This window comes from Dipodomys ordii, unplaced genomic scaffold, assembly GCF_000151885.1.
Source record: "Dipodomys ordii isolate 6190 unplaced genomic scaffold, Dord_2.0 Scaffold46, whole genome shotgun sequence".
NCBI lineage: Eukaryota > Metazoa > Chordata > Mammalia > Rodentia > Heteromyidae > Dipodomys > Dipodomys ordii.
The window spans coordinates 12,888,523-12,905,597 of NW_012267262.1; the positions used below are offsets into that span (position 1 = coordinate 12,888,523).

Here is a 17,075-nt window from a genome sequence, read left to right on the forward strand (position 1 = left end):
TGATGTATTTCAGTATCTGTGTAATATTTTCTTACAATTAATTACCTGGGACATTACAGGATTTGGGGATTTTCTTTCTACTACTGGAGCATTGTCATAGAATGTGACCCATCTACCTCTGCATTTACTGATCTCATGGAATCTGAGACATGAAAGAAAACATAAATTTTGGAGTCTAAACTCATAAAGTTAAGTGTCTTAAAGGTCTAAGAGGTAGTGGCAGGTGACACAGGCCAGGTATAAGTACAAGGAAATAGGAGAACCAGTGGTAAAGTAGAAAACACTTGTCTTTGAAGATGCTAAAATTCTATTTTTTTACAGTGTTATTGTAAAACAAAGTAAGACTCTGAGCTGCCTTCAGTCTGACGTAAATGACCAATTCATATACTCAAATTCTGAATACCTTCCTCATTTACATGTGAGGGGACATGGAGACACACAGTAGGTGGGACCAGGACATGAATAAGACCAATAGCTGGCTTATCAAGGTTTTTGGGTTTTTTTTTGGGGGGGGTTGTTTGTTCTACTTTAATTGAAGCCAGGAATTGTCTTCTAACTTAATTGAAACCGAAGTGGGGCAGGAGTGATGATATTAAAATGATTGCAAAGAGTTTGTTTTGTGCTATCAGGTCAACACAACATTAAGTGGACGGAAGACTTGATATTTTTAGTGATTCTAGTTATAAGCAAGAAACTCAAAACTTGGCCTGGCTATTAGATAGGAACTTTAAGTTTATGGAGAAGTAATACATTTTAAGCAATCTCTTCAGAGGATGTATGTTCCAAAATTTTTTCTCATGATGAATATATATGGATTTCTTATTTATTAAAAAAACCTTTAGTAAAAGCAAAAGTATGTGACATTTGTAATATGATTGATATTGAGGAATCTCAGTGTTTCATCGTTTTCCTACCACTCTCTGGAATATTGAATGGAACATATTTTAAGGGAAGAAAATTTGGATGAGAAGCAGCTGAAGTAAGTCCCAGTCCCAGTCCTGCCAGCTATGACTAGAGGTGTGGCCTTAGGCAAACCACCATGCTTCCTGAGCCTGATTTTTCTTACCTATTAAATGGGCATAAAAATAACCATCCCGCCTATACCACAGGGTTGTTTCCAATCAAGTAATATTCAATTTCTGGAGCAAGTTGACATGTGCAATGTAAGTAAAATGAATAAACATGAGTTAGCATCTTTCTGATCACAATCTTTTTCTCTGTGAAGTCTTTTCTGTTATTCCTTCATCGCATGTCTACCAGGAGAATTGGATTCAAGTAGCCTCTGTCAAATGAAATTGTTATGTAGGGGTAACAGATGTTTTCCTGTGTGCCCCTCCCTTCTCCCCACCCCCCTACTTACCTGACAGTCACAATCTGACCTCCGTCCAGGATGACACCATTCATTTGGGCTATAAAGATGGCAGCCACTGCTTCATAAAGGGCTGTTCCATCCATGTTAATGGTTGCCCCAACTGGGAGAACAAATCTAGTCACACGCTTATCAATCCCCAGATTTTCTTCCAGACAACGGAAAGTAACAGGCAAAGTTCCAGCACTAGGGAAGAGAGAGAGAGAAGGGGGGGGGGATGAGGCAAGAGGGGTGAGAGAGGAAGAGGGGGTGGGAGAGGGAACATTAGATTTCCTTTAAAGCAGCAGGAACAAAACAAAAACAGGAAAGACACTGCCACATTTTTGTCCCTTTATTCCAATCAACAATGGGACATTAGAAAACAAAGCAGTATCCAGATCCAGTTTATGAACAACTGAGCTAGAAGTTCAAATTCAATCTCATTGAGATGCTAATGGGGGGGATTTGTTGGTCTTGGTTTTTGAGATTTACTTGTATCTCAAAAGTTCTTTTTTCCTTTGGTCTCTGTTTTCATCTTGGATTAAATATTGAAGCACATCTGATTACTCACAAAAACTGGACTACAAAAAAATGTGTCAGAAAAATATCAGCTGTCAACGGTAAAATGGAATGGGGAATTTTTGAATGACCTCTCATTTTATGATAGAAATGCTGTTTCCAACAAAATGACTACATGGATTACATCCAGCCCTTGGGAATTTCCCTGAGCTGAGCCTGCTAATTTGGAGAATACTGGACAAACATATCAAGTACCCTTGCATGAACCTAAGCTTTGTGCAATTCACTGGGGAACTGCACGTATCCAACTCTGAAATACAGGGCCATCAGCCAACTCTAAGTCTCTACAATGACACGGAGCAGAAAAGCATGTGATCAATAGCTAATCAAAAGCACAGGAGGTGAGGACTTCACTCCCACTCCTTACACACATGGGTTGGAAATTAAACCATATGACCTAGTCTCAAAGGCTGGAAGCCCTGATGTATTTATGTGTCCTCTAAAATAGAAGACCTACAAGAATAAGTATTACTAAAGGCCAGAATGTTATCCTTGTAAACAGGGGTACACAGGAAGTTGGCTGGATTTGCATTAGAGTTGTCCATTGGCAGTTCTGGGGCTTAAACTAAGAACCTCATGCTTGCTAGGCAAGCATTTTATCACGTGAGCCATAACTCTAGTCCCTTTTGCTTTTAGTGTGTGAGGTTTTTTTTTTGTTTGTTTGTTTTTTTAGGTTGGTCGTGGAGCTTGAACTCTGGGCCTGGGTGCTGTCCCTGAGCTCTTCAGCTCAAGGCAAGCACTCTACCACTTGAGCCACAGCGCCACTTCCGTTTTGTTTTTCTGTTTTTGTTTTTTTTTCAGGGAGGAGCTCATGCTTCTGCCCGGGCTGGCCTCAGATCATAATCCTTCTACCTTCACTCCCTTGAGTAACTGGCATTGCAGACATGCACCACCATGACCGGCTCAAAGTTTAAGAAATGACGTGAGCAATGCAGAATGGTCAAATGGCATGGATTTTTGTTTTCTGTTCAAATATTAGCAAAGCAAATTGGAAAACCTCCAATGCAGACAGCATTTGGAGATGTTTTCTTTCATGAGTTTACAGCTTGAATTCTAGTCACCTCGTTCTACTGGGGTCTAACCAGGCTGGACACAGACAGCAAGGTATGGTCTCCCAGAGTGGAAGAAGACTGACAGCTGAGTCAAATGAAGATTCCAAAACCTACTCAGAATTAATGAACCCAGAAGCTGTGAAGTTAGAGATCACTAAGTCTGCATCATGAACTACCTACAAGATCCAGTAAGACCTTAGAAGAACCAGAGTTTCTGTAGCAGAACATTCTTTGTGATTATAGCTCAGAGCTCTATGGAATGCTCACTGCAAGGTCTTAGGTTGATAGAAGGAAAAAATATGAAGATGTCTCATTACTAAAACCTCAGATGTCCAGGTGATATGTTAGGCTTTGTATCAAGAGATGCTTGACTTGTTGACCCAGCTGTCTTAATAAGCTAGAATCCCTCTGCTCCTCTCCTGCCTTTTCCCTCATTCATTCCTGGGACTATTTAACAGATTGCCAGATGGCATAACTGGCATATATTGGCTACTCAGGCTTGGTTGATGGCTGGGATCCTCAGCTATCTAGGCACTCAGCATACATCCAGGGTTATTGGAAAGTAGTGATTTGTATTGTCTCATTACTTTTTCCACAGCATTATTGAAGGATCTTTAGACAATTAAAGAGACTGCCAAAAATGATTGGCAAGGTATGAAAACATTTCTTATTTCTCTATTGGACAGGCTTTTGGGTAGTATTTCAAAATAATAAATATACTCAATCCAAATATACTCAATATACTCAATCCAAATCAGGAATTTCATTGCTTCCCTGTGTTGATAAGCTGACATGATCACATTGCTTCTGGACTCTAGCCTCAAAGACCATAGAAACATCTTCAAAAATGTTGCTAATAATAATATCAGATACTTGAGATTCTTTTTGTCTTTCCAACTTCTTTTCAATGGCACACACTAGAATCAGAGGCATGCACAGAAGTCTATTCTGGGGCATACTCCACCATCTGTGCTCCTGGACCCCAGCAATGCCCATGGAAAAGAGCTGGCAAACCACCTCTTGTGATCTTATTGAGAAAAATTATTTAGTGGGCCGTGCCTGGGCTTTCTTTGCAGTTTTTTCTCCTTGTGGACATTTTGGCAAAGAATCATCCTGTTCATTACCCATATGTGATTTCTGTTCCATTGCCTTTATTAAAAAAGAAAGTCTACATCCAGGCAAAAACTGTATTTTAAGTGAATATTAAAAACACTTTTTTTTCAAATAAAATGCAGGGAAAGAAATTGGTCTAACACTTGCAGCTTTGGTTAGACAAGTGAGCATTTATCTTTGATTTGGATGACTGGATATACCATCTACATCCCTTTAATACTTGCTGCATCTTGAAAGGTCCTGGGATAATGGTCTAGTTATTCAGGCAAAAAATAATAATATTTTTAATAATTTAAATAATAAATAATAAAGGTACTAGATAAACACATAAAATAATACTGTTATAAAATAATATTTTATATGAGGGGAAAGATTTATCTGAGCAATACTGAATTTTCAACAAAGGGTAATAGTCACAGCTTTGACTATATAAAAATGTAAAACTTGCATTGGAAAGACAAATGTCAGCCAGAAAAGGGTCATTATTTGTAATACATGTACCTGAAGTTACTATATTAACTGAGAGAGTTTGAAAAAAAAAAACGTAAGGGTGGGCACAGGTGGCTCATACCTGTTAAATCTAGCTACTAAAGAGTCTGAGAACTGAGGAGTGTGGTTCAAAGCCAGGCAGGGCAAAAAAGTCCACGAGATCCTTATCTTCAAGTAACTACCAGGAAAGCTGAAGTGGAGCTGTGGCTCAAATGGCAGAGCACTAACCTTGAGCAGAAAAACTCAGGGACAGTGCCCAGGCCCTGAGTTCAAACCCAAGGACTGGCACAAAGAAGGGGGGGGGAGAGAGAGAGAGAGAGAGAGAGAGAGAGAGAGACGAGAAGGAGGAGAAAGAGGAGGAGGAGAAGGAGGAGGAGGAGGAAGAGGAGGAGGTGGAAAGAGGAGGAGGAGGAAGAAGAGGAGGAGGAATCAGGAAAAGGAAAGATGATATGGTTCACATAATACAAGAGGCAAAGCAAAGGATGAGTAATGATCAACAAAAAAGATCACAGAAAATGTCTCCCCTCACTGGTAATTAAATATATGCAAATTTATTGAGTTTTTTCAGCAATCAGATTGGAATGCACTAAAGTGGCTGATATAGATTGAAGACTATTTGTCTTGGGTGAGAAGTTAAAAGTGAATGTTCACTTTCAAATACAGTGGAAAGATACTTTTTAAAATTGCAATCTGGTGATACATTTCAAAACTGTCAGTGTATATACTATTCGATTCAAAAATGCCACTTCTAGAAATGTGTCCTAAGAGGACCAATAGACAGCCTTGCAGAGATGATCTATAAAGATGCTTGTCACACCCCTGTTTAATGGATGGACTATAAATGTACATTGCTGGGTATAAAGACTTATATTAATATATTTGTGATACATGTTGGCTAGTGAAAAATAACAGTAAGAAATAGAAAGATACACAACTTTAAAAAGATTAACTGAAATATCACCACCAATTGTCACTTGATGATCACTAGAGATGTTTGTTATCTTCTTTGAGAGAAAAATGAAATGAGGGTAGAATGTTCTATTAGAGGTTCATGCTGGATTGAAAGGTTTGGCTGTCTTCTGTTTTAAAAATCTCACTTTCCATGCCATTTACCTTTCACAACTAAGTCTCCTATTTTTCAAAAATTATTTACCTAAATCTCAATATAATAATATTTTGTGATGGCATTTTCAAAATCACAAGTGGGATGTTAATTGAATAACATCCTGGTAAACTCCAGATAATGTTTAAAGCTAAACTAAATTCAAGCTTTAGGTAGCAGGGCATAGATGCAAACAATAAATAGTATGTATTCATCTAGTAATTCAATATAAAACATATTTTCAGTGTAGCTACATGCCAACAACATGCTTACCAGAAGACTTAGAAGTTCCCAGAAGAAGCAAAAATATTCAAAGTGTTCACCACTTAAAATATTTCAGAGGATTGAAGCAAATATTATATATATTATGTATGCATATATATTATATTTACATATATATACACAAACACATCAATATACATATATATATATATATATATAAACATAGAGGAGGAATAGGAATATGGTAGAGGAGGTGAATTTGTTCAAAGTGCACTTGTGTGTGTATAGAAATATCACAATAAAAACCCGTCATACTACAAATCCATACTAGTTCAAAATGTAAATGATAGCTAAAAATATTTTAACATCCAAGTGTGGTGGTACATGCCTGTAATCCCAGCAGGAATAATGAGAATTTCAGGCCAGCCTGTGCTACACGGTAAGACTCTGATTCAAATAAATACATGCATATATATATATGTATGTATATATGTATCCTCATTGCACATTGTGGTAGGAGAATTTTAGGAAACAAGAAGTGGCAGATAGGGCAAAGGGATGAGAAGAAAGTACAATGATTTTTGGTGGGTATTTTTGTTTGTTTGTTTCTTTTTTTTTTTTTTTTGTATTTTTCTACCTGGAAGCAGTACCCAGGGCAGTGATCCAAGCTTGGAAAATGCCAGCAAAAAAGGAGAAAGGGTTCTTCCTGGTCACTACAAAGTAAATCAAAGGGAGAAAGATGCCCCCATGGATGATGAGGCCCACGATCACTGTTATCATATACATCCCCAGTTGCCTAGCAACCACTTCTAAGTCCTTGATTGCAATGATCTTCCCACAAATGAGGCAGGCGATACCCAGGGGAGAGTACCTGAAAAACACAAAAGAAACAACAACAACAAAAAATCATTGAAGAAATCATTACAGGATTAACAACCTAAATTTTGGACCCTCCTAAGTAGTATGCTCAGAGAGAAACTCTCTTTTATTTATTTATTTATTTTGCACCAAGAGTTCTGTTGTGGAAAAAAAAAGTCATTTTCAATAGAAGTTATTTTTTTACTTTGGACTAACTGCTTTAAGCTAACGTCTGTTTTATGGATCTAGTGACGCCAGCTCTGATGACGAGTCCAAAGGTAAACTCTGTTGCTAGCATGAGTTTAAGCAGAATAAAGGAGACACATGGCACCATCTTCTAGCTTTTATCTTGCAGATAACTGTCAAGTTAAAAGTTTAGAGTCACATATTGGGAGTTGTGCTTGATTTCTCTGTTCTTCAGCACCTTCCTGCAAATTTGGGAATAACTTTTGGAGCTTTTCGGAAATGTATAACCTGGGTTTTGTAAATGTGTGTGTATTTGTCTCACCTTGGGAAAATAGGGAACCTGTTCGAATGAGAGAGGGAAAGGGAGGAATAGAACAAAGAGAAAGGAAGCTCGCTTTTCACAAGAAAAGCATCCAAGCCAAAAAGTACATTTAGAGAAATGTGGTTTGATGACTTCTAAGCCTGAAAGTATTTTTTCCTACATTAACAGGATGCTGGCTACCACTCATTGTGTTCCATGACTATGGCATGAGACACACGCTCTCAGCCTCACTTAATTGCTACCGCAACCCAACAATCTAGGTATCTTTATTCTTATTTGGAAAAGGAACACACTGTAGTTTGGAAAATTGAAATAATCAGCCCTAAACTACAAAACTAGGAAGAAAACAACTCCAGGATTGGTGTAGGAGGGGGAGGGAGTTCCCCACCCCATTTCCTTTCCGTGAGCAATCCTCGCTCTTTGTAGATAAGCAGATACTTTACAATATACTAATTCAACTCACATAAACTTCTTTCCCATCTCTGTATTATTATTGTTTTATAGAGAGCTTGCCAATTATCCTGTTCCCACTCTTTAGAAAACCATTTCGTTTGGTAACACTGGCTTTTTTTTTTTTTTAATTTAAACTTTCCCTTATCCAATGTGGTTTTGTTAGGGCATGATTAGCTTAGCCTGTGATAGTTTCTGACTGTATGTGTGGGAAAGCTGATACCTTACTAAAAATTATAAACACACTTGTGAGAACAACAATGGAGGAAATAAAATCCCCAGCTAGGGCCCCAGCAGGGACAGGGGTTTAGGAAAGAGGATTGCCTAAACAGACTTGGGCTTTTGCCATTGCTCCTGGATGTAGCCCTTTCCAGGATTAAGAAGAGGCTACACAGAGCAGAGGAGACATAAACAACTGCAGAAGGCATGGACGGGTCTAGTCACTTGTCACCTTGCAAAAGTGGTTCATTCCCCATTTTCCAGACAAGGACATCAAGGCTTAGAGAGGCTGACTCTCACTAAGTTGCCATGACAACTAAATAGTTGACCTTGCATATGTGTTTATTCTTTCTTTCTTTCTTTTTTTAAAACTCAGCTCTATTGATAGCATTAGTCCTTTGCTCCAGACAAAGCAATCCCTTCTGGGGTCTGTTTTTACACATATATCCTCTTACTGAGTCAAGTCTGAGTGAATGAGGCTTTCTAAAACATCTCACAGGCTACCCAGTGTTTGTTTTTTGCCTGAGCTTTTTGTTGTTGTTGTTGTTCAAGGCTAGCTAGCCACAGCTTCAGTTCCAGCCTTGTAGGGGTAAATTGGAGGTAAGAGTCTTGCAGACTTTGCTGCTTGGGCTGGTTTTGAACAGAGGTCCTCAAATCTAAGTCTCCTGAGTAGCTAGGATTACAGTCGTGAGCCACGGGCACTGGGCTTGGACAGATGTTTTTATGAGTAATATAGTCTCTCAAAAGGAACCGGATCCTAAAAGAACTGATTTGCATCTGAAAGAACTAGAGCATTCACATAGCCATGCTGAGCTTCAAACCTGAACCTTACTTGTCCTTTCCCTGGTGTTCAAGCTGACCACAGTTGGAGCTGCTTTGCTAGACAGGAAGGGAGTCAGAAACAAATCTTCCCTCATGTTGTCACACCCCCAGTCTTTCCCTCCATTTTACATTCTCCTGCTGTGACTATAGTCACATAAATCAGAAGGCCCAGCACTTTGCCACTGAGATTATGAATCACTGAACAGAATGCACCTTCCTATAAAGCCAGAAAGCATTTATCTTTATAAACCAACAGACCAATTCTTTTCCAGGCACCAATAACCCTTTAAAAATATCCAGAAAACAAACAACAACAAAAAGAAATGAGCTGTTTGGGGCACCATTCAATTTTCCTCTCCCCTTACTTTGGCTTTTTTTCTGGGTCAAACAATTTATAAAATGGGGAGAAAATGTTTTCAAGGCTCTTTGCCCAGGAATAGTAGCTTTGGAGAGTCCTGGAGCGTATGGTGGAGTCAGAGCCAGAGGGAGGAGAGAAAGAGAGAGAAAAAGTTTACTTCTGGAGCACTCAGCTTGCTGGGGAAAGTATGAGCCACCAGTAGAAATGTAGAGTTAATCCAAGGTCAGAAGGTGAAGTGTTAGGGATAATAGGAAATGCAGGAGCTCTTGCTAACCCAAATGCCATAGCCTCCAGAACTAGTATGAACATTAATTAGGACAAGGATAGACCCTTTGTACTATGAGGCCTTTGGGGGCCATTTCTTCATTGTATCTGGTTTTTACTTTGTCGTTCATGGGGCTTGAACTCTGGGCCTGGGTGCTGTTCCTCAGCTCTTCAGCTCAAGGCTAGCACTCTACCACTTGAGCCATAACAACACTTCCAGTTTTCTGAGTGGTTTATTGGAGATAAGAGCCTCACAGACTTTCCTGCCTGGGCTGGCTTTGAACCATTATCCTTATATCTCAGCCTCCTGAGTGGCTAGAATTACAGGCATGAGCCACCAGCGCCCAACTCTATCTGTTTTTTAAAACAAGTCACAGGGCTGAGCATGATTGGCCATACCTATAATCCTAGCTACTTGGGAGGCAGAAGTTGGAGGATTGCAGTTTGAAGCCATGTCAGAGAAGGTTATTCTAATATCCTATCTGAAAAATAAACTCAAAGCAAATGGATTGGAAATGTGATTCTAACAATAGAGTGCTTGTCTAGCAAATGGAAGGCCCTCACTTCATTCCCCAGTTCTGTAAATCTCTTATCAGTCAGATTTTGGGTTCCTTATCAATGAATTCTTATTGAAAATGAGTTTTCTTGAAAAAGAAGAAGCAAATCCCATACCGTTCAGTCACTACTCAAAACTTCTGAGATAAAGCACAAACCAGGGTGTACAGAGGCTGAGACTCCATTGAAAAACCCAAAGCAAGTGATGTCCAGTAATTGTTGGGCCCATTTCTAAGTGAGAAGGACCTGACCATTGAGCTAGGAAGAGGGAGGGGCTTCCCTGTTGTCCATAAATGTGTTATGTTCTCAGCTCTGTGAACTGTCTTCATAGCCACTGCCTATCTATTCAGCACTGGATGATTCAAGTCTTTTTCTTTCCATTCTAGTCTCCATCATGAGCTCTAGCCCTCATCAACCTAAAGATACCACCAAGATACCTTGCCCTCATCTGCTTTCAACCCAGTCAGAACTCATGTCTTTTTACACTCACAGACCAGAGTAGATCAATAAACTGTAATATAATCTATACATGTATGTGTGTATATATATACATATATAGATGTATATCTGCACACACATATATAATGGAATTTTACTCATCCATTATAAGGAATAATATTATGTCATCTGCAGGGAAATGTGGATGAACCTACAACAAATCATGCTAAATGAGGTAAGCCAAGCTCAGAGAGGCAAACACCACATGTTTGTTTGTTTTTTCCCTTATGGGGAAGCCAGATCTAAAATTATAACTGGACATGATAACCTACAAAGTCTTTAGACATTCACAGACAAATAGTCAGACTAAAGGAGACTACCCTTATGGGGGGAACCCAAAGGTGTAACTTCTCTGAACATTTAGCATACTATTTACTGAAAGAGCTAGTCATGGGATTTTTGTAGTTTACATATCCTTCCTGTTCCCAGGGAATTCAGATGTTTTTGGAAATCAATATTTCAAAGAACGAAATGCCTAATCTGTAATGGATGAAACTCCTGTATTACTTGGTTAGCCTTTGAAAACCATTTACCTTGGCTCTGATTAATTTAAGACCTCCAAGGTCTTATATGTGAATAGGATTAGCGTTTTTGAGCTTGGTACCTATGGTAGGATAGATACTTTAGTGGAGGTAAGCCAATGGACTTTCTTGCTCTGCCCTAAGACTCCAGCTTTGTTCCACATGTCCCAATACCAACACTAGTGTAACAGAACTTAGAACTGTAAGACACAGTAAATAAAGAGTTAAAAAAACCCCAAAAACATATCCCAAGAGTTACCTAAAGGCACTGCTTCTACTCAGGCTCCTGAGGTAATCTAACCCTTATTTTTCTCAGCCCATGTAGAGACAAGTATTTTAGCTACTCAGAATGATTTTTGTTGAGGTACCACGTGTAGATTAGAACTTTCCATCAGGATAGAGTAATAATCAGTTCCTACAGCCTCTAGGAGTTTCCTGTTGTGAATCAATAAAACCCCAACCAGCAGGTGGCCTTCAGGACTCTGGGGATCCCCTCTCCTGTCTACCTCTCCAACCTCACCACCTCTGGCCCGTTATCCACACTCCAACTCCTGACTTCTCTTCTGATCCTCAGAAGCCTTCAATTTGCCCTTTCCTCCTGGAGGAATATTCTCCTCTTCGTTCTTTACCTCCACTTCTTCAGGTCTATACCATCCCACCATCCCCGTCCATCCTACAATAAATCTTGTGTTTTAATAATCATTATTATTTTTTAATAATAAGTGAAAACAGTTCATATGAGGTAATTAATACTAAACACACAGCAGGAATTTAATAACTCTAAATTGTAGTTTAATGATAACAATAATTATTATCTTCTCAACATTATATTTTTCTATTATTCCTATTCTTACTGCTACACAGAGAAGAATACAAAACAACTGTTTCTGCTTTGAGGGGTCAGTTGGAGAGTGGTTAGCTGTTTTACCCAGAGCCTTCTCACATACATTCTTATTAAGGGACGCTGTAGCTGACATGCCTGAGAAATGATGGGAACATGTCTTGGGTCACGCAATGCCCTCCTGACCATTTGCCTACATGAGGTAACTGAACAACTGTCAGAAATCAGTCCTGCAATTCATTCCCACCTTCATTCCTGCCTCTCCCTGGATCATAATAAAAGTTCAGGAGTTTGGGTTTCAAAGAATGGGAGAGTTCTTACTGCACACCGCCCTACATCCCTGGAGAAAAGGGAAGTCATGATTTAATCTCACTGACTCATTGGATTTCCTAGATTTCCCTTTCTACAAGGCTCCCACTGACTGATGTCAGTCTGGAGGCAGGAATGAATTTGTACACATATCCCATGCCATTGGCACCAGACTAAAAAAACATGAACTGTATCTTTAGAGCAAGGATGGACTTTCTGCCACAAATTCTAGGAAGTGGGCAGATCCTAATATTTAAGCAAGAAGCCTATTCTGCTTTATGTATTATTAGTAATTAAACTCCCAAAGGGATATGAAGGACTGTCATGGATGGATATGTCTTCAGATGGATATAAAGATGGATATGAAGGATGGTTAAAAGATATTTTGGACAGCAAAAGAACTATTCAGAAGTCAAGCATTATCTAGGAAATGGAAGAATCAGTACTGTAACAAAAGAGAAAATTCTATTTTACAAGTATATATTTTATGATTTAAAGGTACAATAAAGCAAGCTGGGTACCAGGGGTGTATGCCTGTAATCCTAGCTACTCAAGAGGCTGGGATCTGAGATTCATGGTTTGAAGCCAGCATAGGCAGGAAAGTCTGGGAGACTCATCTCTAGTAAACCACCCTTAAAAATCCAAAGTGTTTGCCGGGCGCCAGTGGCTCATGCCTGTAATCCTAGCTACTAAGGAGGCTGAGTCTGAGGATTGGGGTTCAAACCCAGTCTGGGCAGGAAAGTCTGTGAGACTCTTATCTCCAATAAACCACTAGAAAACCGGAAGTGGCACTGTGGCTCAAGTGGTAGAGAGCTCACCTTGAGCTTAAGAGCTTAGGGACAATGCCTAGGCCCAGAGTTCAAGTCCTACGACCAATAACAACAACAACAAAAAAAACCCAGAAGTGGAGCTTTGGTGCTAGTTTTGAGCAAAAGAAGCTCAGAGACAAGGCCCGTGCCCTGAGTTGAACTGGCACATCCACCAGAAGTGCAATATAGCAATGTTTTGAACAAGCCAGATCTGGTTCAAGGCATTGTGAAGGATATCTTCTTGATCTAAAACTTGGTAGCCCTCAGTCAACCCCCTGTGTCTATTTCTAAACTGGTAATAACAAGTGACTACAAACTTCACTATGTTTGGTTCTGTAGAGTTGAAAATAGCACAAGAACAGATTGTTGGCTAGTTAAGTTGGGGATAGGAAGTAAGGAAAGGAAGCTAGAATCCTAATGGAAGATGCCCATAGAAAGGTGGGGAAAGATCACAGGAGGATTGGGGGAGAGATTGGGAATATGTGATCCACATTTCCTGTGGAAAAGAGAATGCAGATAATGTCTGGTTCTAATAATGGTTTATTTTGTTGAAACAGGACCGGCCCAGGGATCTGAAACAAACATCTCAAAAAGCTTCCTGATAAAGCTATGATCGCAATGGAAACACTAGAAGCTTCTAAGAATTGAAAATGACCTAGCTGAGATTTCAGAATCACAGACTACAAATGCACTTGCAGTGAAACCAACCATGTAGGTATCAAGGATTTTGACTGATGCCATTATGAACTCCAGCTTGTGCTCTTCCTGGTGATATAATTTTAGGTCAAGTTAATGTACCTCGATGAGCCTCAGTTGCCTTTTTTGGAAAATGGAAACAATAATGCCATCCATTCAGGATTGTTGGGATTACATTTGGTAGATAAAAAGCTTCTGACCTTACTCAGGGTGGTAAACGAAATCAATAAATGATAGCTTTTATTATAGCTTTTATTATTTTATTATAAGAATGATCATGATAATAGTAAAAGAAGTAAGATCTAGTGTAACTTCTATGCTACAGTGTTCTGTAAAACCAGAAGGTAAGACTGACCACTTATACTTCCTTCTTTATGATTTAAAAAAAAATCAGCTTACTTTAGTTGCACAGAAAGGACAATTTGTGGTGACATTTCTATATGATGCATACAATAGATGCCAGTCAACCTTGTCCCTTTTACCCCTCTCACTGTATACCTTAAATATCTCTGCAACTCATTTTTTTTGTTTCCATCGGCTGACAATTACTACTTCTTTTCTTCCCTGTACAAGTCATAAATGACCCAAGGCTAAGACATTATTTTGAACATTAGACAGTTGGAGCAGCTATTCCTGGGTGACTCCATGCCCTTGGTGTCTTGGCTTCGGTTTTTTGCCTCTGATAACAATGCTAGAATGATTATTGGGTTTCTAATACTGTCTCTTATCCTTCCAATGTTGGAATAAGCAAATATTTTATACAAAAAGCCAGATGGCACATACTTTAGGTTGAGGGGCTCAACAATCCCAGTGGCAACTATCTGACTCTGTCATTAAGCCATAGACAATGAACCAAAAAGGATGGGTGGGCATGGCTATGTTCCAGTAAAACTTTACATATAGGCACTGGGTGTACATTTCACATAATTTCACATATCATAGAATACTATGCTTCTTTTGATTTTGTCCTTAGCCAGTAACAGAAGGTATATGAAATCAGTCTGAACTCCACAATTCATAGGCTGAATTCCTACTCCGCACAACCAATGGGTGTGAGGATATGGGTCTTCAGAGGTAACCAGGGCATAAGAATGAAATCCTACTATTCCTTCCATATGTTGAAACTTGACATCCTGTATAGTGGCAGTGGCAGATGGAACATTGGGAGGTGAGCCCTCAAGAGTGGATTAGTATCTGTTTCTTCTACCATGTGAACATGCATAGACAGAGCCATCTCTGAGGAGCAGTTCCTCTCCAGACACCAGATCTGCTAATGCCTTGATCCTTGGACTTGTCAGTCTCCAGAACGCTGAACAATACATTTCTATTATTTATTCTTTTTTTTTCAGTCATGGGGCTTGAACTCTGGGCCTGGATGCTGTCCCTCAGCTCTTCAGCTCAAGTCTGGCGCTCTACCACTTGAGCCACAGCTCTAGTTCCAGTTGTTTGGGTGGTTAACTGGAGATAAAAGCTCATGGACTTTCCTGCCTGGGCTGGCTTTGAACCATGATCCTCAGTTCTCAGCTTTATAGGTATAAGCCACCAGTGCCTAAACAGTCTAAGGTGTTTAGTTACAGTAGCTGGAACAGTCTGAAAGAGTACCCTTGGAAAAAGGACTCCAGAGAGCTTACTTGCTCTTTCTCTACCAGGTGAGGTTACAGTGAGAAGTTAGCCTCTACAACCCAAAAGAGGACCCTCATTTAGAACCTGACCACATTAACACCTTGATCCTCCAGAATGATGAGAAATAAATTTCTTTTGTGCATAAACCACCTTGTCTACAATACTTGGTTTAATAGCCTGGAACTAAGAGAGACATGTTAAGCAATAAAACTCATTCTCAACACATAGGCAAAGAAAATCGGCAATGCATCGATTTGTTCAGTGGCCATCATATCGAGAGGAAGCTCAAAAAAAAGAGATTTCCATCCCTATCTCAACATTTTAGCAAAAGGCCACATAAATCACATAATCAGCACACATAAATTCTTTCCTGCTGAGAAGGCTCCAGCCTCCTCTGGAGACCCCAACACCTCCTCCTACCCCAGTACAATGACAAGAACAAGTGCACTTACCACATGATCATGATCACTAACTTCATGACAATCTCATTCAGAATGTTGAAAAAATCCACCATCAGCTTTGCCTGCTCACCCATCTTCCCCATGGCAATGCCAAAAGCAATGAAAAACCCGATCAAACCTGTTGGGTGAATCACATCACACAAAAGGACCAATTAAACCGGCAAAGTGGCTCATGCCTGTAATTCTAAGTACTCAGGAAACTGGGATCTGAGAATGGTTCAAAGCCAGCCCAGGCAGGAAAGTCTGTGAGATTCATCTCCAATTAATCACCAAGAAGCCAGAAGTAGAACTATGGTTCAAGTGGTACAGTGCCAGCTTTGAGCAAACATGCTAAGGGACATTGCCCAGGATCTGAATTCAAGCCCTAGTGTACACACACACACACACACACACACACACACACAGAGTTCAAATGCTCTTCTTTTTTATTTTTATTTTTTAGGATAATAAAGACACAATATAGATTCTATTACCAGATTTTTGCCAGTTCCTAGCTCCTTGGCTATTCCTTCACTTGGCACAGCTCCACACCAGCCTCCTTAATCAACTCTAACCCAAGGCTAGGAAGGTTGGAGGAACTAGTCCCAACCCTCTTGATGTCAGTGTCAAGATGCCCTAGACCCTGGGTCAAATCTGACATTCATCCTTGGGTCTGCTTTCGGTGTTAGCTTTTAGCTCATCAGCTATGCCTGAATCCTTGGTGATCTACTCTATACTTTAGTCTTCCAGGTATAGGTCTGACTTTTCTCTCCCCAGAAGGTTCCCTTGCCACCATGCCAGTTTGTAATTTCTCTTCCCCTCAGTATTTTACCTCAACCCACCAATGTACTGGGGTATACAGTGTTCCCTGGGATGTATAGAGTTCTGACTGCCAATCACCATGCTCCCCAGTGTCTGGCCCATTAGGCCCAGCCTATGGAACCCAATTTTAACTACCTACATGGACTACAAATCAAGGTTGCTCTATCCTTAGCTACAGGACTCGGCTCATCCACTGGCTTTGTCTCTAACTGTAAAGTATGGGCTATCTTCTCATCTCTCCTTTGCCTCATCCCCACCATGCCCTAGTTGACAAGCCTAATTTCTAGTCCCTCTCTATTGTATTTATTTTTATATTGCATCCAGTTATGTCAGGAATCTTAAGTGCTATTGGGTAAATTATAGCACTGCAGTTTGATTCTATCAGAGGGGAATTTCTTCTGAGATGCTGGCTTTTATGTTTATCTAGTCATCAAAACCACTGCCCTCTCCACACCAAGCACATATCAATCTAGATTAACTACCCTTTGCAGGAACCTTTCTCTTCAGCCATTCATCTCTTGTACACAGGAATGCTAATATACTTGATATGTAATATCTCCTCTTTTCACTCTTGGCC

At 39.8% G+C, this 17,075-nt stretch overlaps 1 protein-coding gene across 2 annotated transcripts in view; it reads right to left on the minus strand.

Annotated features, from left to right (window-relative positions):
• Window positions 1–17,075, minus strand: part of Slc1a2 (solute carrier family 1 (glial high affinity glutamate transporter), member 2) — a 126,074-nt gene that overhangs the window by 20,669 nt on the left and 88,330 nt on the right. For both annotated transcript variants that reach the window (XM_013019615.1, XM_013019616.1), the window contains exons 6-8: window positions 15,689–15,815; window positions 6,543–6,776; window positions 1,361–1,555 (exon numbers count right to left, since the gene is read on the minus strand). In XM_013019615.1, the coding sequence (XP_012875069.1) occupies window positions 1,361–1,555; window positions 6,543–6,776; window positions 15,689–15,815 (556 nt within the window). The remainder of the gene's footprint in view (window positions 1–1,360; window positions 1,556–6,542; window positions 6,777–15,688; window positions 15,816–17,075) is intronic.